Genomic DNA, 23512 nt, shown 5'->3' with positions numbered 1-23512 from the left:
CCGATCCCAATATACAGCAACCTGTCAAAAAAATAGAAGTTCATACATACCGAGAACTCCCTGCTTCTTCCTCCAGTCCGGCTTCCCAGGATGACGTTTCAGTCTAAGTGACGGCTGCCGCGTCATCCAGGGAGGTCGGGCTGGATGCCGAAAGAGGGACGCGTCACCAAGACAACGGCCGGTAAGTATGAAGCAGCTAGTCCGCATCAATTTACTGCACATTTTGGGCAGATCCGCCGCGGCATTGATGCGGACAGTTGCGGAGGAAATCCGCCACGTGTGGGCATGCCCTGACACTTGCAATTCTAGAAGTGCGTCATGTGATCCATCTTGCTGATCGGTCAAGATGTCTTAATGAGGAAATTAGACATGCAGCACAACTTGTCTAATAAGTATAGGGTCCAAAACTATTTCTAAGATCAAAATTAAAGTATATTGGATTATCTGTGATGACTAAAAGCAAGACTGCATAATAACATTTTGGAAGCACCATCGTTTAATCAAGTTGCTAGAACTTGATGTGTCAAAGACTCATTTCATAATTTTTTTGTTATATTATATTACTATATACTATTTTATTATTATTATCATTATTATTATTATTATTATTATTATTATTATTATTATTATTATTATTATTATTATTATTATTATTATTATCATCATTATTTCTTCTTTGCCATTGGGGGTGGGATAAGATTTGTTTATATTCATTCCAACCGTGGACATAAAATATGTCAGTAGGGATCTAGTACATATTGTATTCCATTCATTTGGATCAGCGCATGAAATCATACAACCACTCCAGCTACAATCCTCAAGATCAGGGGATACATTTCATCTTTTTAAAATGTGATATCTTGACATTTTTTCATAGCTATTATTTTAGACCAGTTCAGGGCTATCAAGGAAACTATAAAGGAGTACCATATACCATCTCCGGAAGCACTAGAGCTGTCCATACAAGGCTACCTTTCCCACCGACAAATACAACTGCTTATGATTGAAATCTTTGCTGTGAGTGACAAGGTTCCCTTTCTCATAGGAAGGGGAGTATTGTTTACATCACAATTTTATTTGACTACATTAGCCCTACCCTACATGATGCAGAAATATCAGGCTGTGTAATATTAGGCTAACTTTTTTTTTTTGTCACAAAATGACATATATTAATCCTATTAACTAAAATATAAATTTGACTAATACTGCGTTTGTTTTTTAAAACACCCATTTAGTATTTAAAAGTATGAACTGTGGTCTTCTCTATATAAGATACGAACTGTTCATCTTCAAAGAAAACTGCATGTATTTGTCTCCCTCTAGTGAGCAAGCACATATAACACCGATTGTTCAAAAATAGCCTTAGATCTTTTTGGTTCCTCTTTATCGAAACATCCTGCAGATATATTTTAACCTCTAAAAATGTTCAAGGTTGCTGACTAACAATGTTTGTTGTGTCTAAAGAAACCAGTACATCCGACTCAAGGAACATCTAAAAATACAGTGATGAGGAAACAGTAGGACAAGAGCCTAGGGAAGTGTCCACTGGTGCTAACATCATCTGCATTTTCTAAATTAAACATATGAATAGCAAATAATAGATTTAAGAAACAATCACATACATATAAAAGAAAAACAAAGAAACAATATCATGCACAATGTCATCTTTCAGTATTTACTGTTTTTAAAGGGGTTTTCCCGCCAGTAAAAATCGATGGCCTATCCTCAGTTATATATCAATAGCTAATGGGTCAGGGTCCAACTCCCAGGACCCCCGCCGATCAGCTATTTTGGAGGGGCCGCAGTGCTCCTACGAGCTCTGCTTACCCTTTAGTTCTTCTTGCTCACTGTGAATGTTCGACGCGCATTTATTGGTGATTCACAGGTATTGCAGCCTTTTCTCCCATTGAAGTGAATGGAAGAAAAGGTTGGAATATCTGTGAATCGCTAATAAATGTGTGTCGAAGATTCACAGCGAGCAAGAAGAAATGAAGCAAAGCGGCCCCTTCAAAACAGTTGATCGGCGAGAGACCCAGGAGTCGGACCCAGACCCATCAGAAATTGATGGCCTATCAGGACAGGCCATCAATTTTTATTGGCTGGAAAACCCCTTTAAAGAGGCTCTGTCACCAGATTTTGCAACCCCTATCTGCTATTGCAGCAGATAGGCGCTGCAATGTAGATTACAGTAACGTTTTTATTTTTAAAAAACGAGCATTTTTGGCCAAGTTATGACCATTTTTGTAGTTATGCAAATGAGGCTTGCAAAAGTCCAAGTGGGTGTGTTTAAAAGTAAAAGTCCAAGTGGGCGTGTATTATGTGCGTACATCGGGGCGTTTTTAATACTTTTACTAGCTGGGCTTTCTGATGAGAAGTATCATCCACTTCTCTTAAGAACGCCCAGCTTCTGACAGTGCAGATCTGTGACGTCACTCACAGGTCCTGCATCGTGTCGGCCACATCGGCACCAGAGGCTACAGTTGATTCTGCAGCAGCATCAGCGTTTGCAGGTAAGTAGCTACATCGATTTACCTGCTAACGCCGATGCTGCTGCAGAATCAACTGTAGCCTCTGGTGCCGATGTGGCCGACACGATGCAGGACCTGTGAGTGACGTCACAGATATGCACTGTCAGAAGCTGGGCGTTCTGAAGAGAAGTGGATGATACTTCTCTTCAGAGCGCCCAGCTAGTAAAAGTATTAAAAACGCCCCGATGTACGCACATAATACACGCCCACTTGGACTTTTACTTTTAAACACACCCACTTGGACTTTTGCATGCCTCATTTGCATAACTACAAAAATGGTCATAACTTGGCCAAAAATGCTCGTTTTTTAAAAATAAAAACATTACTGTAATCTACATTGCAGCGCCTATCTGCTGCAATAGCAGATAGGGGTTGCAGAATCTGGTGACAGAGCCTCTTTAACTTCACAAGCCAAAAAGATTCATCTCAGGGTTCATTCAACATTTAGTGGTTTCTCCTAAATACTATTTAAATTTAAAAAAATTATGAATTAAAAAAAAAATCTAAACCTTCTTTTCATCACTTGTCCAGTAATTTCCTAGGCAACACTCAACATGCTTTAGGATGGACTACAAATTTCAAAAGAGGGATGCTTCCTCCTGTGCCCATAACCTTTCAAGATAAGTTAAGAGTATCTGTGACCAAATTTTACACTATAAATTGGATACATTATTAAATAAATCTCTTAGATCTAATGAAGCTGGTGTACTTACTTTGAAAATCCATGTAAAAATGGCTGTATAATCTTTCTTAGGTGGAGTTCACACAAAGTTTTTTGATGAGTTTTTTGACACGGAAACCGCGCCGCAAAACGCGCAGAAAAACAGCCGAAAATACCGCTCGGAAAAACCGTCTCACGGGAAAAAGAAGGGACATGCCACATCTTCGGGCATTTATGCCTCTGACCTACCATTGACATCAATGGGAGGCAGAGAAAGTGTATGCCGTTGCATTTGTTGCCCGTGGCGCTCATTGGCCGCAGGCGAAAAACGCGGCAAAAATCGGCGTGCAGGCAGAGGAAAATCTACCTCAAAATTCCAAACGGAATTTTGAGGCAGAATTTCCTCCTGCAAAAAACTCTGTGTGAACCCAGCCTTAAAGTTTTCCTGCTCGTTCATCTGCTGATCGTTCCCCTGTTTACACTGGGAAATTATCGGCAACGAGCATTCCTAGAACGCGCGTCTGCCCGATAATCGTCCAGTGTAAAACCCCCTTTAGTTTCCGAAGGACAATAGGAAATCAATGAGCACCGTGCAGCCCTTGAATGTGGCTTTTGGCCCTATAGATATCCTGAGCTTCAGACCTCCATTATTGGCTAAATATGTCCATCAGGCCCATAGTGGAACTTTCACAGGGCAAACTTATCTGCCTCACAATATGGAATGTGGTTAGTTAATCCATAGGAGAGAATACTTTAATAGTAAAGTATTTCTTGCCAGCTAACATGTTAAAAGAAAAAGAGGAATGTGGATTTATGGGAAATTTGATCAATTGCTTAAAGGTCAAGTTGCCATATGCAATTTGTTTCTGTCTGTGAAGAAAGAGTCTATAGTTCTATGTGACAATCCGTAATAGTCACTGATTACAAATGCAAAGTGGAATTGTGGGAAAAAAAGAAATGAAAAAATATATAAAATAATGATAAAGTATGTTTAGAAATTGTATTGGGTTTTTGTTGTTGTTAGATTTTTTGCCTTAGTAATGGAAATCTATTATATCACGACAGCAACATGAGTATTTATAGCAACTTACCACACTTGGTAGTATTTTTTTTAGTGGTCACATTAATATGGTACTTATACATCTTTGTGTTTGTCCAGAATTCTTACCATTCATTGATAAGTTATAGTATTGCAGCCCCTATGTGTGTGATTGGCACAACATCGAAGTTATTGTTTGTGGCCCTCTGCACCAGCCCCTTTTCCTCCTGACTGAAACCTACAGTATGGTAAAAGTGACATCTACAGGACATGAAAGGGTACTGCAAAATATATTATAAATATTTGATGATGTCACTGATTTTAGTGACCTCATAGGTTGCTGTCTCAAAAGTTTTTTACACTTTCAAAATGGCTACCACTTGTGTATTTAAATAAAATGTTTATTGAGACTGGCTTTAACACAAGCTACTGCGTTTATCTCATGTAACCACAGTTCAAGAATGTGCATACAGAAATCTACATAAAATCTCTATGTATGTGTTCCAGGTTCCTAAACACGTGTTGCAAAAAGTAATCAATCAGATCACCTCTTTTATTTCTGTATAAACTCTAGGAAAATTGAAAGCGGTTATCTGAATGGTTGATTGTAATGACACTTAGGCCCAAGATTTTATACAAACGTTAAGAAACTTTTTTTTTTAGATGTCCCCTATAGGTGAATTTCTGTCCTCATTGTTAATCAACCACACAATATCACGCAAAATAATTTTCATATTGTCATTTTCTTCCCGTTTCATTGAGGTTGTGTTGTTTTTGACAGTACAAAATATTAGAACCGCCAATGGAAACCTGATGGATTCCATGTTTGTCATAGACTCATAGCTGTCATGGCTACATTAAAGGGGTTGTCTAGTCCCTAAAAATTGATGACCTATCCTCAGGATAGGCTATCAATAGCTGATTGGTTGGGGTCCGACTCCCGAAACACCAGCCGATCAGCTGTTTTGAAGGAGGTGCAGCACTCGTTCTTAAAGGGGTTGTCCAGTCCCTAAAATTGATAGCCTACCTAGGCCATCAATTTTAGGGACTGGACAACCCCTTTAAAGGGATCCTGTCACCAGCATTTTAGCTATAAAGCCAGCAATACCTGGTGAAAGTGGGTGAAAAATCATTGTCATCTAAGCTATAAATATGTTCTAAGTAAGCTCTGTAGCTTTAGTATTCCGTTTTTCAGTGGTCCCACACCGTATGCAAATGAGCAGAAAAGAGTCAAATCTTCATCTGAAAAGAGTCAGATTTTCATTCCTCCAGCATCTCAGAGTGGACTCCACCTCCTTCTTTTTGATTGATAGCTCCTTAGCCAGTCAGGGCCGGACAGGTGGTGGCAGTGGGCGTGGTTAAGAAGCTGCATCCCAGAGGGAAAAATAATTACCATAAAAGGCGGGAAAAGTTTAAACGACTATATTTACTGACAGAGGAGGACTTCAGGAAAGAAGAGAACAGGAATGAACTCTGGACAGCTGCGGCCATTGAGGGGTCAGGTGAGTTTAACAGGTAAGATGTTGATGACAGGATCCCTTTAAGAACAAAATCCATGATGGAAGTATGAGCAGAACCTTAAAGGGATTTCCAGATCTTTAAAAATTGAGTGCAAAAGATTTATCTGTGGTAGGATTAGTCACTTACTAATGTACTGTCTGTAAAGGGAACAGTGAGTAGCACAATTCTGCGCACAAGCTATATTCATTTGGTTATTATTACATTCATTTGGAAAGTTATAATATGCATGGCGAACACCATACAAGCGAATGTTGAATGAATTCTGGGATGGCATGAGACTGTGGTTATAAGTTAGGGAAAAATTGCATCCTTGGTCCTACATATATTTGAAATATGTTTGCTATTCATTATTGTCCAATAATTGCGAGATCTCCGCCAGTGTTTTATTGGTTTGTTAACAGTTTTTGATCTGTAATATTACCCCTGGATACGGTTATTAGATGAATTTAAAGTAGCAAGAAAACGAAGAAATGATCCAGCGCCTGTTAAGGATTATAAAAAGGAACCACAGTTCCAAGTTTAATTCAATGATTAAAGGTTCAAGTGCAAGGGGAGTGGTAGCAGTAGCCTACGCGTTTCGGACAACACTTCTGTCCTTTATCATGGCTCAGTGGGTGAGCTGGAGGATTCCTCCCCATTTTTTCATGAATTTAAAGTGTTATGTTTTTAATTTGGTAAAGAGAGTAGATATATACCTATATGACTCTAATGTTTACATTTTTTTTCGAAAGTTTCATTTTATATTATTGGATAATTGAAACTATTTGTGTTTTGTTATACATCAACTACACGTATTGCACTTTGCACTTTGCAAAATATTGCATGGCAGCCTAGAGAGCGGGTAACTGGTTATTTCTTATTAGATTTCGTAGACAAGGTAGAATCAAACCCTTGCACTCGGCCATTATTATTTTCACCACAGATGAGCCACTCACATTTACTGTTGTGATTACATACTTCTGAGCTATGGTGACATCACCTGGTGAGCATTCAGACACATATACTATAGGTAGTCCTCTGTGTTTTTCATTAGATCACAAAACCTCCTTTATTCTTCACATCTAAAAACTAGTTCAATTACAGTGTGAATGGTAGAAATACGTTTTATTAAGGTGACTGCACATGGCTGTTGCCCTCCTTACTTTCTTTGCCTCTCTCCTTGTTACGTGGGTGCATAAGTTGCTGCTCACGTCGATGCCGCTCTGCTTCCTGCTCCTGTCTCTGCTGCTCCAATTTATGTTCCTTCTCCCTCTCTAAGAGCTCCTGTTGTTGTTTCATTGCCAGTAATTCCTGCTGCAACTGTTAACAAAAACGGAAGAAAAAAAAAGTGTATTTAGATTCTTAAATATTATATATATATATATATATATATATATATATATATATATATATATATATATATATATATATATATATATATATATATATATATACAAAGCAACAACAGCAAGAGAAGCCTAAAGGGGTGTTCTCATCTTAGATATTCATGGCATAACCGCAGGATATGCCATAAATATCTGATAGATGCGGGTAGCAGCTCTGGGACCCGCACCTATATTGAGAACAGAGGTCACCTAGTGCGGCGGCTGCTGGCCTCAGAATCCAGACGGGGACTAGTGGAAAGAGAATCACATATGCGCGTGGCTCTCTTTATTCTGTTCAATGGGAGTTACAGAAACAGCTGAGCAAGCACTGCTCGGCTGCATCCATAACAACAAAATGTAGAGCACATGCGTGATCCTCTCTCCACTAGTCCCCGCCTGAATTCTGCAGCCAGAGGCAGCCGCACTAGAAGCCACAGGGGTTGAGTGACCCCCATTTTCAATATAGGTGTGGGTCCCAGAGCTGGGACTCACATCTATCAGGCACTTATGGCATATCCTGTGGTTATGCCATTAATGTCTAAGATGGGAATACCCCTTTAATGTTATTGAAGATCATATAACTTGGGAAAGAGCTGAACATGCTGTTAAGATTCAAACCCCAAATACGGTTCTCAGGGACTGCAGATGGACTCACTGTTTGCCTGTGACCCATGCAGGACTGAGTGGCCATATTTACTCTGTAGGAGGGATATGCTTAAAGGGGCAAATACTGCCTGCAGAAAGCAGACATGACCAATCAATCTTGTAGGAAACGCGTGTAAGTAAAGTCACACATCGCTTGGGAAAGTAACGTGGATGTCCAATTGTGGTCTTAACACAATTATATAAAATAGTCAAGGATATTGCTTACCTGTAATTTATTTTCTACAGTGGTAACTGCTTAAGTCTTTTGTATCTCTGCTCTTAGAGCAAAGCTATGATCAGTGACTACAGCTTGGATAGCTTTATTGTAGAACGGGATTATGAAGTAGTCTGAAATCCACTTCCTATCTAGTCAAAGGCCCAGCCTACTTCCATGTTCCCCCCATGCTTTATACTGCAGTTCTGCTTCAAATTAGCTGTTGTGTAAAAGAAAGTCAATGTATAAAGTACTAATTTCTACTACAGCATGGATGGAATAATGATCAACTACATCATCAAATGTACTTAAATAAAGGGAGCTATACAGTTAGCTTGAACTAATAAAATAGTGGCAGTCTGAATACTGTATATATTGAACACAGTCAAGCCATATACACACGGCAACCCTATGGCTTCATACTACGGAGCTGCAGGCACTTTGTTTGGGCGCTGTATGTCAAAATTTTCTCCCCTAGGAGCAATGTTTCTAGGAAAGAAAACGTCTGTAATACGGCGTCTGATGGGACGGGGCATGAAACAACATTGGTATTCCTTTGTAGGAAATTGGAGGCATACACAGGGACAGTAAGCCCCCATAGAAGCCTTTGGGTGCCCTATTGCAGCTCTATAGAACTTGGATATTGCATGGATATTTATTGCATTAATAAAGCCATGTGCATGAGTTCCTATGCCGAGAGTCATAGAGGAAATGAGAACCCTTTACCAGTTTTCCCCACCGACAACAATTTAAACAATCCTCCTCCACCCAACATCAGCTAGTTATTGGGGCCCCGCTTGTAACAAAAAAGTGTCATCCAACCCAGTGGCGGACACAGACTGCAAAAGGCCCCTGTGCAGATAATGTGCCAGGGCCCCCCCGCCCCCCCCCCCCAATACCGACAAAGTTACCTAAACATATATATGCATATAAAAATAAACCTTACTAATAAAAATTATGAAGGAAGATTTATATTGTACATTTTATTACCAGTTTAGAACACAAGTAACACATTTTTTTCCGGGTTAAATTCTTATCTAAACTAAGTCCCTAAATGTGGGCAAAGAAAATGAAAAACCTATACTCACCTCCTCCGGCGCCTCCGTTCCCCCTCCGCAGCCCCTATCCCTTTCTGTGTTTACAAAGCTGCTGTGGTGACGCGCGGTCGATGGCACATGACCGCTGCAGCCAATCAATGCCCTCAACAGCGATTTGCTGTGGAACTACTGTCCTCAGCAGCACACCAATGAGGAGTTATTGGCAGCAGCGGTCACGTGCCATCGGCAGCGCGTCACCAGTGCAGCCTTGTACACTTGTAACACAGACCGAGACAGGAGGATGGGGGCTGCGGCGGGTGAACGGAGGCGAGGGAGGAGGTGAGTATAGTTTTTTTATTTTCTTTGCCCACATTTAGAGACTTAGGTTAAATTGAATCATTGAATATAACACAAAGCACTCATGCAACTGAGATGCAATAATTTAGATGATCTTATCATGCTTAGCTTACTGCACTGTTACCTATCAAGCAGGACTGAATCTCAAGATATCTACAGAGGGGGCTGTATGGCGTTATCTACAGGGGGGACTGTATGGCGCTATCAACAGAGGGGGCTGTATGGCGTTATCTACAGGGGGGACTGTATGGCGCTATCTACAGAGGGGTCTGTATGGCGCTATCTACAGGGGGGTCTGTATGGCGCTATCTACAGGGGGGACTGTATGGCGCTATCTACAGGGGGGACTGTATGGCGCTATCTACAGGGGGGACTGTATGGCGCTATCTACAGGGGGGACTGTATGGCGCTATCTACAGGGGGGACTGTATGGCGCTATCTACAGAGGGGGCTGTATGGCGTTATCTACAGGGGGGCTGTATGGCGTTATCTACAGGGGGCTGTATGGTGTTATCTACAGGGGGGACTTTATGGCGTTATCTACAGTGGGGTCTGTATGGCGTTATCTACAGGGGTTCTGTATGGCGTTCCCTACAGGGGGGGTCTGTAGGGAAAGTCATACAGCCCCCCCCTGTAGGGAACGCCATACAGACCCCCCTTTAGGGAACGCCATACAGACCCCCCTGTAGGGAACGCTATACAGCCCCCCCTGTAGGGAACGCTATACAGCCCCCTGTAGGGAACGCCTTACAGCCCCCCCCTGTAGGGAACGCTATACAGCCCCCCCCCTGTAGGGAACGCCATACACCCCCAATCACTCAAAAAAATGCGACCTACAGTGTGAAAAGACAAAAGACATGTATCCCCTATCCACAGGATAGGGGATACATGTGTGATCGCTGGCATTGATAGGGAGAGCGGGGGACCGAAAGTCCCCCGAAGTTCTCCATCACTCACCTCTGACTTCCGGTGTCTGCGCAGCTCAAGTGTGACCGGCGCTCCATTCATTTCTACGGAGCTGCCGACACAGACCCCGGAAGTCCGAGGTTTGTGATGGAGAACTTCAGGGGACTTTCGGTCCCCCGTTCTCCCTATCAATGCCAGCGATCACACACGTATCCCCTATCCTGTGGATAGGGGATACATGTCTTATGTTTAATGGCAGAGCGGGGAGATACTCCCTGCTCTGCCGTAGTGTTCCGTGGCATCGCGCTGTAGCAGCCATAGCGGCAACTAGCGGAGATTCCGGCCAAGGTTGGGGCCCGTGCCGGCAGGTGACGCGGGCCCCCTCATGCCGCGGCCCCGTAGCAGCCGCTACGGCTGCTATAGCAGTAGTTACGCCCCTGTGTTAGGGGGAGTTCACACTGAGGTTTTTTTCGCGAAAAACGTCAGAAAGTGCCTCCCATTGAAATCCATGAAATTTTTCCTGCGAGCAGTAAAAACCGCATGCGGGAAAAAGAAGCGCAATGCCCTTTCTTCGGGCGTTTCTGTCTCTGACTTCCCATTGACAACAATGGCAGGCAGAAAATGCGTTTTTTGCTGCGTTTCCCTGCCCACGGCCCGATGGCCGAAAAACGCCACAAAAAAACGCAATGAAAAACGCGGGAAGTGTTCTACCGGCAGGTCAAAATATGCCTCAAAATTCCGGAAGGAATTATGAGGCAGATTTTTCTACATAAAAACTTCTCCCTTCTGACATGAACTTTTTAACTTCATCTACCTGTCCTCTGCAGTCTGCACGTCCTCCACTCGTCCTGTGTCTGTCCTCCGCTCATCCTATGAGTTCTCCGGCAGTCCTGACTGTACTGTCCAGCCGCCCGAAGTCTTACGTCGCACCGCCCCCTGTCCTCTCCCCTGCCTGAGCGCTCCTCCTACCACCAGCATCGCCGTCCTGTCCTATTCATCTGTGCCAGATTGGCAGTGCAGTGTAGCGGCTATCACCGGGCCCGGGCACCCGCCCCCTCCCTCCCGATTGGTAGTGCAGTGTGGCGGCTATCACCGGGCCCCCGCCCCATCCCTCCCCTCATGCCTAGTGTTGTGATGCTACTAGGCATGAGGGGGCCCGTGCCGCCAGGCCTGGTACATAAAATGTAATGTGCCTGTCAGGGCGACACGGGCCCCCCCATGCCGCGGGCCCCGTAGCAGCTGCTACGGCTGCTACTGTGGTAGTTACGCCACTGAACGGGCCCCCTTCCCACGCGGGGCCCTTGTGCAGCTGCACCGGCTGCACATGCGGTATGTCCGCCCCTGATCCAACCCATTTAAATAAAAAAAGTAGATTTTTTAAATTACATGTAATAATAATTTAAACCAGACTATCAGTAATGCTTGTACTCTACGGGGCTCAAAAATGAAGTAGATCACATTGCCCTGCGCACTTTGACGCTCAGCCAGTCATTCGACTGAACATCTCTGATTAAGTGACTAGCTCGTCTAAAGTCATACTACAAAATACCCAGAATTCGTCCATATTATTTACACAAACACAATTATTAATTTATTGATTCTCTAGGAAACGTCTAGTTGTTACTTTCTAAAAGACCGAATTACAGTCATTAAAAAGTGCAGTTTAAGGAATCAAATAGAAGAAAATTGGACAATTAAACAAATAATGTGTAATGACTGTATGGGAAAACAATGTGATCATTTCTTTCTAAAAGAGAGCTTAGATCCTACCAAGTTCACAGAGATGCAGACATTAACCTGTCCAGTGCCAGGGCAATGGGTGGTACACTGTGTCACAAACATCCCCAGCAGCTCATATTGCAAAACCTGAGCTTTCTTGGAAATCACATTTCTTTGTAAAGAACTTAATGGAGGCAAAGCCCTGGGGAACCATTCACAGTCAGTTGTAAATGTTCTTAAGAGAAACATTCCTAGTCACTCTTTTCCTCTTTGGATAACAGACAAGAAGAATGACAATGGAAGCCCTGTTAATATGAAAAATCGACTCCACTATGCAGGAAACAGATTTGCTGAATTAAAGAAAACTGCTGCCCCATTGCTTGCTTAGTGAGGGTGGCCCTGGGACAAAATAAAAAACAATATTAAGCTTTAAGAAGTGGAGAGACATGAATCATGCACCAAGCGGCAGCCCATGTTAATGTTAAGCTGTGCAGAGTAAATCATAATGTATCCTGTGACCTCGACGTTGATGACACCAGATGCCACACAACTTATAGTGTAACAGAAAAATTCTACACACCATTGTAATACAATGGTCCTGAACCTGTAGCTCTCCAGCTTCTGAAAAACGACAATATCCAGCGTGCCCAGACAGAACAAAAAACGACTACTCCCAGCATGCTGGGGCTGTCAGGACATGCTGGGAGTTACAGTTTTGGAACAGCTATGGAGCCACAAGTTGGAGACTGCAGTTATAATATAATATAATAATTTAATGCAGCCATAGACCTCAAACAAAATGTAAAAGACCTTCTGGCATATGTACATGTGGACGCTGATCATAATAGTTAAAAGTAAATCTAAGACGCAGGCCTCTTCATACCACTTTTTGTATACTATTCTATAAGGACAAGAAAAAACGTATAAGCTGAAAAACTTATATAAACGTATTGGGCAATAATAAACATATGTAGTAAACATATAGAAATGTAAGACATGTTTGACTTAGATGCAATTGTATGGGGACATTACATGGTATGATTAAAGGGGTTGTCCGGTTTCAGCAAACTAATGTTATTTTTTGTATAATTAAAAGTTACACAATTTTACATTAATGCTTAAATCAAGCAAATGAGCACCGATCGACATGATATGTATTGTTGATTGGCGCCCATTAGCGGGTGCATTGGCTTATGTGAAACCACCCTAAGCTATAGAACTGCCATGTGTCAAGATCAGATCTGTTATTTGGAGCAAATGCATCATTTTATCAATCATGAAGATAAATGACACAGGCATTTCCACTCCCATCCCCCCCTTCCCTGGGAGACAATACAAGTCTTTAGGGAAATCTCCCGATACATGCAACATATGTCATATAGTTGCTTACATCACCCATAGGCTCCCGGGTTATAGAAACAAATATTGCCTGGTGTATATTTCTTTGCAGGATGCCTCCGCATTCCTAGTGCATTCATTGAATGTATAACAAAAAAAAACTACGTGACTATAGCCCGGCAGTGCAAGTTTTATTGTGACTGCAGCTTCAATGTGCGATCAAGTTTTACATAGGACTGCAATTAAACCTGTTACAATTTAGTTGAGGTATCTCAATGTACAAATCATATAGCTCCAAAAGAGTTAAATAGCAATTTCTGCACTTGTAGATCTGTATGTCATCTACTGTAGAAATACAAAGTGGTGATGTGACATTTGAAATCATGTTCTTGGCCATGTATACTCCTTTAGATTACCACTGCCAATCTGGCAACCTTATTGTCTAATTAGGCTAGTGTCCAATCTGGGCTAGTTCTGAGGTGATTTGGGCTGAATTCTCATTCTCCTATTATCAGGGATTTAATTTATGATATTAGATGCAAGTTATATCAGGTTTCCATTTGATGAACCTACTGTTGAATGCTACAAAATTGTATTTTCAGCCATGCCCTAACAAATATATAATATCAGAAATGGTTCCTTTATATGTGGGAGCCATTCTTAAATCAGAGCAGGATAGTAGCGGGAAAATCAAAGTCTGTCCCATCGATCTAATGGGCCATAGAGACTACAAAGGTCACCTGAAAAAACTGTATCCGCTAATAGGCTGCAGGACAGTAAACTTAATGGGAGTCTTTATATGTTGGGGGATTCTGGGAGGGGGCTGAAGCATTTCTTAATCAGTATAGCTGTTCAAGCATGTGCATGGTTATTAAACTTTACAGAGGCAATGGGGTGTATTTGTAAAAAAAAAAAAGTTAAAAAAGCGCACAATCTGAAACTTTGTGATAATACTTAAATAAGTGTCTAAACGCCAACTTTGTCAATGACCTAAACGTAATTGTATTATCAACACTCCATTCCTCTCAAATTCAAAGAATCGTTAACTCCAATAAGTCGGTTATTGGGAGCAAGATGGAGTATAATACCTTAATATTGGAAAATTCAGTCAACTTCATGGCTGAAAGAATGGTTTAATGAGGTATCCAAATTGAAACAAAAGAATACAAAGCAATTTCTTGAAATAATTTTGTAGATTTTACTTTGGTGGTACCCATGGGATAAATTATGTTCAGCCAATATCCATGTAACAGAAGAACTTAAATGCTAAATTTATTTCCTTCCTTCCCGCTCGAATAAGATCTAAAGATGGGGTGTAGACCAAAGATCCAGTGTTTTCTTTTATTTTCCTCCTCCTCCTAAATGGCCCGGTACATATCCCCATATAGTTTGGTGACCTGATATATCAAAAAGAGTGTATGGATGGATGTGAGTTTTATTTCTTTATTTTCATTTATATTCTTAGTCTGGGTCTTAGGCCGACATGTAGATCAGAGCGGTTTTCACATTGACTGCAGATAAAAGCACTTTGTTAATGGAACAATGAAAATGCTTTTAGGCTACATATAGGCGTGGTTCCGTCCGCACAGCAGGCCTACCCCAGATACGGTGCGTCCGCAACATGAGAACCCAGCCTTATAAGGTTTGGGTATATGCTCCGAAAGCATCGATGTTGACTTAGAGAGCTACACCAAAAACACCCCATAGATTGCTGTTACAGAAGCAGCATTTCTTAGCAGGATTGTCTACTTTGGACAATCACTTTTTGTTGGAAGGGGACACCGATGATAAACTAATGCTAGGGTGTCCTGCGGGTCGCAATTAGCTGTAATATTGGGGGTGGGAGGAGCTGTTTGATTTCTCTACAGCGCCACCACAGAGCAAATGATGCATTACATAGTGCCCATCGCTATTAATGGATTGTCTGATTAAGGCCTTATTCACACGAATATTGAATACGTCCGTGTGACAGCCGTTAAAACAACGGCCGTCACAAGGACCTACGCAATTCAATGGGGCCATTCAGAAATGCAGTGTTTTTCACGCAGAGTGTTTTTGTTGCTTGAAACTCACTGCATGTCCTATTCTTGTGCGTTTTTTGCAGATCATTTACCCATTGAAGTCAATGGGTGCGTAAAAATCACGGACAGCACGCGGATGCGAATCCATGTGCTGTCAATGATTCGCGCACCAGTTCTTTAAAATGCAGAGAAAAAAAATAAAAATAAAGAAATGTGCACCAACACTGACAACAACAACTGATGCCACACGGAACAAACACTGATGGCACATGGAACCTCAACGCATGAAAAATGTGTCCATTTTTGGGGATGCAAAACGGACACGTTCGTGTGAATTTAGCCTAATGGATAGGATGGGTCCCCCAGAGTGAAAGGTGCTTTTTGTAGCCGCTCCCTGCTTCAGCTAACTGATGAAGGGCTCCCCTGTATGAGCATATATGGCTCTATATGGGCCCTTGAAAATTAGTTATCTATACAAGCCATTCTTTATTTTTTAAAAAACTATTTATCGTACTCTCCTATCTGAGATGGACCTAGAGTTGTGTTGATGCCGATCTTCCTTATTTATGAACAGAATGCCTGAACTACAGAACTGTCATAAAACTGTGCTGCACAGGCAAAAGAGTAGAGCTAGTTCCACATATAGCGGAAACGCTGTGGATTTCCAAATCTGCACCGAAAAACCACAGCGCATTAGACTACCAATTCTCATTGACATGCTGCAGAATTTTTTAGCACAGAATCTTACCTGCGGTGCCAATTATAAAATCCTCAGCAAGTGAAATTCTGTAGAGGATTTTCACTGCAGAGTTCGCTCTTTTCACTGTAGAGGGGTGAAATCTACTTTTAAATCCGCATGTAGGTATGCACCTACCACAAGCCATGTCCACACGGCTGATTTTTACGCGTATCACGGAAACAGTGAGTTGAAATATGTGTGAAGCCACTTACAAAAAGAGTCTCGTTGTTCATATAAGACAGTGCGACATGTCACTTGTTGAAGCAGTTTCAGCTCGTGTTCCGCACAAAAAATGTGTCAGGTAGCCACATGCAGATTAGCCCTTTTGAATGCAGCTAATCTGTTCGTGGATCCGTGGCAGATGAAACTGCAAATCTGAAGCACAAATCAAAGGGTCAGCCTTGAATTTCTGCTGCGGATTCGACCAATTTCCCTTCTAAATTTTATACTTGAAAATGTTTCATAGCCTTAGAGAGAATGCAGGTTGAAGGGAATGTAGCAATACAGAAATATATGGCATTCAGAGTCTGTGGAAAGCTTAGTGACATCTCAAAGGCAAGAGGACAAGTTAGGAATAAATATTTCCAGGTCAGTTCTCTTCTTCTTTAGGGAAAATCCTTATTATTGTTATTATTATTATTATTATTATTATTATTATTATTATTATTATTATTATTATTATTATACCAGTAATAATAATAATAATAATAATAATAATAATAATCTCAGCTTTGGTACATATTTACCAGGTATGTGGATCAGAATATCTGATGACAACCTGTACTCAGAAAAGGATACGATGAGATCTGGTCGCGGACCTTAAACACAGGACTGAATCTAACACTATCTAATAATGGACCACATCCTAGTCATACACTTCACGTAGCTGAGTAAACACGACTTCACAGCGAGCGTTCCACAGACCACACATCTCCGGGAAGGCTGTCGTCTCACACAGACGCTTGGTGTGTTTCCCCTTCCACTTCAATTTGCATTGGCTCCCGGCTGACATTAACAGGCTCCATAACAACCGGTGTTTGGAGGCTCAGGACTATTCCCTGACCACTCACAGCCATTACTTAACAACATAAATATTGGCTGGCAATGAGACTTTAATTATTCTGATTTATACTTGAATCCTTCAGTTCAGTTTTCTTGTGTCTGACCGCGGTCACATGACTACTTTCAGTTACAAAGAGTGAATAAACATGGCCATAAGATGATCTGGGGGTCAATATACAGGCATTAGCCGGCTGCAGGATCTGATCCCTTGGCTTCGGTTCTTGGGTCAGATTCAATAGAGTGACTCAAGGTTCACAAGAATAAATATGCTCATGTTTGTTATTGTGTAGTTGTACAATTCTCTTTGTGACTAAACATCTTATAAAACCAACTTTTGCTGACAACTATGTAACCGAGGACCGAACACAAAGTTATATTTATTGTATTGCTGACGATCCTACATATGTAAGATGTTTTGTCTATCAAACTAAGCCCAGAAACATGCAAACCAAAATTTGCCCTACATAAAAGTGAAACTCCACATGGGAGCCAGTATAGATGATCTATTAAGAGGACTGTCCGGTTTGGACAACCTCTACCCAATTTAAAGATCTCCTGAAGATAAGCCCCCCGATCCCCGAAAGTGGTCAGCTGTTTTTTTTTTATTCCTTCACAGCACGCATTGACTTCAATGATTCTCCGTGTGACAATATATTCACAAGCGGCAGATTTGTTGCAGAAATCTCTGCGACTGAAAAATCTACTCCATGCAACTGAATGGGGTTGTTTCCGCAGCATGTGCAAGCCCAATGGAACAGTCGAAGAAATGTCTATAGCAAATTTGCTGTGTGTGAATATACCCTAATAGATAATAGAGCTGATTCCTCCATTGGGAGAGCTGCAACTTTCAGTTCTGGCCCAAACTTCCGCTGTCGCCTATATCAACCAGTTTGAGTAAATTTTTCCAGTATTGTTTAAAGGATGGATTCTTGCTAGCTGAAGCTCGGGATGTTTTATGGCTGTCTGTAGTCTGGAGTTAATTGTGGGACAGCCATGATTAAGGACGTCTAACACGTCTGAAACGCGTAGGCTTTACGACTAGACTGACATACACTCCTTCCTGCACACTAGGACTCCATGCCTATGGACCTTTTAATTTGAATTAGTAAACTTGGAACAGGATTCCGTTTTACCTCTCTACATCGCTGGACTCAACCCTCTGCCTTTGTCTGCTTTAATTGTGGGACTACAGGCAGCCCCTCAGCGCTGCATCTGTAACAGGTTCCTAAGGTTTCAGCGGGTTATAGGGATTTTAACAGTCGACGTACAAGGAAAACTTTCTGGCCCCTATGTTGGTACATAAATGCCATGGACATGGTTAGTGTTGCAAAACGATCCATTACTGCAGATTTACTTTTCACTCTTTGTCCATAAAGAGCTATACTGTATATAATAGTTGTTGGTGACGACTGTTCCTTTTTTTTTGCGTACACAGCACACGTCATAGAGGCTTCTCTGCTACGGTGCCACAATATTGCACCCAGCAATGACATTCCCTGAACCCATAATGCCCATTATACAAGGAGGCCACATTCCCAATCAAGATTGCCGTGCTAGAGGAAGTCATCGAAACACACCAAAGCACACACAAATACAGAGACACAACTTGGATACACGTGATTATCTGAACATTCCCAAAGCTAAAGGGGTGATTGCTATTGCTATGCCATTTCTTTGTCTTTAAATTGGCTCCAAGTTGAAGTTTCACTTGTCGGCAGGATAGGAAATTACCCAAGAAACCATTACAAAAAGGACATTGGCTTTATGCATAACCCTTAGGGTATGTGCACACACACTAATTACGTCCGTAATTGACGGACGTATTTCGGCCGCAAGTACTGGACCGAACACAGTGCAGGGAGCCGGGCTCCTAGCATCATACTTATGTACGATGCTAGGAGTCCCTGCCTCTCCGTGGAACTACTGTCCCGTACTGTAATCATGTTTTCAGTACAAGACAGTTGTCCTACACATCGGCACCAGGCGACAGAGGCTACAGTTGATTCTGCAGCAGCATCGGCGTTTGCAGGTAAGTCGATGAAGCCTCTGTCGCCTGGTGCTGATGTGTCCTCGCTCGTCCGACACGATGCAGGACCTGGGGCAGGAAGTGAGTGACGTCACAGCGTCATCTCTCGAACACGCTGTGTGTCTGTGCACTGCCAGAAGCTGGGTGTTAACGAAGAGAAGCGGATGATGCTGATTCGTCAGCATCATACACTTCTATTCACAACGCCCAGCTAGTAAAAGAAGTAAAAACGCCCAGATGTACATACACAATACACGCCCACTTGTACATAACTTTAAACACGCCCAGTTGTTCTTAAGAAAGGCTCATTTGCATAAATATAAAAATGCTCATAACTTGGCCAAAAATGCTCGTTTTTGAAAAAAAAAAACGTTACTGTTATCTACATTGCAGCGCCGATCTGATGCAGTACGAGATAGGGGTTTGAAAATCTGGTGACAGAGCCTCTTTAAACCTAATAAAGCAAACCCTTTATTAGTGTTTATTATAAGGGCTCAGCGCATACGTATGTGAGGCAATATCCTCATTCTTCTTTTTCTCATTGGTGGTTTAGTTGCATGCAGTTTATAATCCTCCCATCCTTGCTGTTATAAATATCAGCTCTCCATTCACTAATTCCCTAGTCAGCTTGTGCTTATACACAGCAGCAAATCTGAGCGCACAGAGCTGTAGTGTAAAGCATGGGGGAGAGACAGAACAGTCTGACACTGAAGAGATAGTTGGCGTGTTTCAGTCTACCCAAGATTTTCTTAGCAGGTTAGACTATCATGTAGCCAAGCTGAAGTCCCTGATTATAGCCGTGCTGTAGAGGAGCAGAGCTAAAAAGAAGGAAATACAGTACAAATAAAAATAAATAGCAGGTAACTATCGCCCAAGGAGTAGTGGCTTAAATATCTTGAATTCAAAATTAACACTTTATTTTTTCCATTTACAGAAGAGGTTGTGTTCAGATTTACTTGCTCATGTTCATTTTTGGCCAGTGCCAACCCTACTTTGTATAAAACCAGCCCCAATACTGGTATCACATCAGTTTGTGGTATAGCACAATCTACCTAACATAGATACCTTGAGGTGTTCCTGGAGCTGGGCCTGGTGTTGTCTTGTGAGGTTTTCATGCTGTTTCTGAAATTCAGCAATGAGCAGCTGCTTCTGGATTTGCTGTTGCTGCTGGATTAAGAGGAGCTCCTGCTGCAGCTGCTTCTCTCGCAACACGGGATCTAAAAGTGGCATCACTGTTCTTAGATCTGTCCTTAGGTCCAGTGGTGTGATGGGATCCAAACCTGTAGGAACCTCGGACTTGATATCTGAAATATGATGCAAACAACAGATTTTCCATTATTATTGTCTACTGACAGTCTACATCTATGATCAATGAAAAAAATATTTTTGCTAGATATTTTAAGCCCAAAAGCCGTAACAAGAGTATAATTATCTGATAATGGTGAGCAATTGTACGGCAGTGTGTAGCAGAGCAAATTCTCTTATACCCAAAATTCACCAAATTATAATGTGGTATTGAGATTCTAGACATTCCATTTTTTATTTATTTCCCAAGGGTCCTATTACACGGCCTGACATGGGCCGTGTAAACGAGCGCCGATAAACAAGACAGCTCATTTATCGGCGCCCGTTTGCTCCTATCACAAGGAGCTATGTATAAGGAAGAGCGATTATTACTACGATCGCTCGTCCCCATACATTTCTATCATGTCGGCAGCACGTCTTCCTGTTTACACAGGGAGATGTGCTGTCGATAACGATAATATTTTAGGCTGCAGACGCGATTGAATCAGCCGACGAACGAGCTTTTGCACGTTCATCGGTTGATCGTTGCCCTGTTTACACAGGGCAATGATCGGGAACGAGCGTTCATATGAATTAAAAAATAGGAGGATTCCTCCAGCTCACCTTATCACAGGTATGGATTGTTGGAAAGCGCTCGGGTCCTCATGCCGGCACACGAATAGTATAGACAGGAAAGTGGAGAAATAGATCCAGCGCTGAGTTTTATATATTTGTTAAAATGGGAAACTTCTTCCAAGTTTTATTCCAAAAGTAGTAAAAATTCCCAAAAATTTATACGAGTGTTTCCAAAGTATAATAGGTGGTTAATGGTATAGGCGGTGTCTACGCGTTTCAGACGCTGATTGCGTCCTTAGTCATGACAATAAGCCATGACTAAGGACGTAGTCAGCGTCTGAAACGCGTAGGCACCGCCTATACCATTAACCACCTATTGTACTTTGGAAACACTCGTGTAAATTTTTTCGAACTTTAACTACTTTTGGAATAAAACTTGGAAGAAGTTTCCCATTTTAACAGATATATAAAACTCAGAGCTGGATCTATTTTTCCACTTTCCCGTTCATATGAATGTCTTTATTTCATGTGTCATAGTTGTTTTTTTTCGTTTTTTTATTTCGTTTTTTTATATTGACATTGCTTTGCTATTACTAGGAACACCACATACATTTACACAATTATTTCACTCTTTCATGTATAGAAACACTGAATGTTTGTGGCATTCTCTCTTTGTGCATGTGTCCCCTCCACTAGGTTCAAACCTAGCAATGCATTCTCCTCTAAAAACCAGATTATTTATCTGTGCCAGCCTTTAGATATATCTTATTTTTAATAAACGACTACATCATGTCCCAACACAAGAAGTGGAATATCTACCTGGGAAGGAAGTTAGAGGGAAATAACCCTATAATGATATTGTCCCCTAGAGGCCATGGTTGGGACTGGGTACATCTTTCTAGTATACACCCCTTTACTATGAAATAGGAGCTACTGCGCACAGTTTTCCCCATTTTAGCCCAGTGAATACTGCACATAGGGATTATTAAAATTGGGTCGATAATGAAGAGCTCAAATTAAACCTCCAGGGCACAGTTTTATTGTAATATAACTTTAATAGACTGCCAAAAAGGCTGCCACCAGTAAAGCAAAGTCATCTCTAAAGAGCCTTGTCTGCAGTATGTCCACAACCACTGGGTAAATAGTTCAAAGCTATAAAGTCTTGCTACTCCATAGGCATCTAAAATAGGTCCAACTTTGAAAGATAGTTTGTACGTAACAATTATTGTTAGCATTCAAATGACCATGAGTGTTAACAACAATAATTACTTAAAGCAACCCTCCGGTCCAAGGACAAAATTATAAATCTGATGGGGTATATGGAGTTATATTACCTGGTGCCCTCCAATTGTGCCCCTCTACCGTGGATCTGCTGCTTTGGGGTCCCCTCTGGGTTGTCCAAAACTGACCACAGCGCTTCACAGACTGAGTCTAAAAAAACTCCATTCATTCTCTGATTAGTCAGAACTGCTCATGTGAGCAGCTCTAGCCAATCCAAGAACAGTGGGAGTGTCTCAGGCTCATAGTCTAAGAAGTGCTGTAGCCATGTTGCGACAATACAGTCCCCAAAGCAGCGGATCCACGGCAGAGGGGCACTACTGGAGGGCACAAGGTGATATAACTCCATATTCCCCATCATATTTAAAATATTGTCGCTTTAATGTAAGAGCCAAAATGATCGATTATTAATCAATCATGGACTGTTATATTGTTGGTGAAAACTGATCATTCATACATAAAAATTATTATTCTCCTATTTGCGATATCGTTAAATTGAAACATTTAAGTGATTATGGTCCAACTTAATACCACTGCACTGTTACTACTACCCGTGTTTCCCCGATAGTAAGACACCCCCGATTGTAAGACGTATCGGGGGTTTCAGGGGGGTCGGCTAATATAAGCCGTACCCCGAAAGTAAGACATATGTCTTACTTTCGGGGAAACACGGGGGTATTGCCGCCTCCTGCCCACTTCCGCGCCGCCCCCCTCTCCATACGTCACCGCGCCGTCCCCTGCACTTGTCAATGCCGCCTCCTGCTTAAAATACGGTAATGCACACAGTATTAACTCCTTAACGCCGAAGGACGGATATATCCGTCCTCAGCAGCTGCTAGTTCGCGCAGGAGGACGGATATATCCGTCCTGTGATGGCGCGGGTACTGAGACTGTACCCACGCGATCAGCGGCAGGAGCACGGCTGTTATACACAGCCTGGCTCCTGCTGCAACTGCCGGAATCGAAGCGCGCGCCGATTCCGGCAGTTTAACCCATTAAATGCCGCTGTCAATAGTGACAGCGGCATTTAATGTGTTTGACAGAGGGGGGAGCTCCCTCTGTCACCCGATCGGCGCCCCCGCAAACAAATCGCGGGTCGACGTCGGGTTTCCATGACAGCCGGGGGTCTAACAAAGACCCCCAGGTCTGCCTTCAGCATCTGCCTGTTAGGCGATGCCGGAGGCATGACCTAATAGG

At 42.1% G+C, this 23512-nt stretch overlaps 1 protein-coding gene across 2 annotated transcripts in view; it reads right to left on the bottom strand.

Moving 5' to 3' along the window:
* Window positions 1-23512, bottom strand: part of HDAC9 (histone deacetylase 9) — a 407399-nt gene that overhangs the window by 81697 nt on the left and 302190 nt on the right. For both annotated transcript variants that reach the window (XM_075827302.1, XM_075827303.1), the window contains 2 exons: window positions 20243-20481; window positions 6892-7048 (listed from right to left, as the gene is read on the bottom strand). In XM_075827302.1, coding sequence (XP_075683417.1) covers window positions 6892-7048; window positions 20243-20481 — 396 coding nt within the window. The remainder of the gene's footprint in view (window positions 1-6891; window positions 7049-20242; window positions 20482-23512) is intronic.

Source organism: Rhinoderma darwinii, chromosome 5 (assembly GCF_050947455.1).
Source record: "Rhinoderma darwinii isolate aRhiDar2 chromosome 5, aRhiDar2.hap1, whole genome shotgun sequence".
NCBI classification, from domain to species: domain Eukaryota; kingdom Metazoa; phylum Chordata; class Amphibia; order Anura; family Rhinodermatidae; genus Rhinoderma; species Rhinoderma darwinii.
This window is presented reverse-complemented; position numbering and strand designations above follow the sequence as displayed.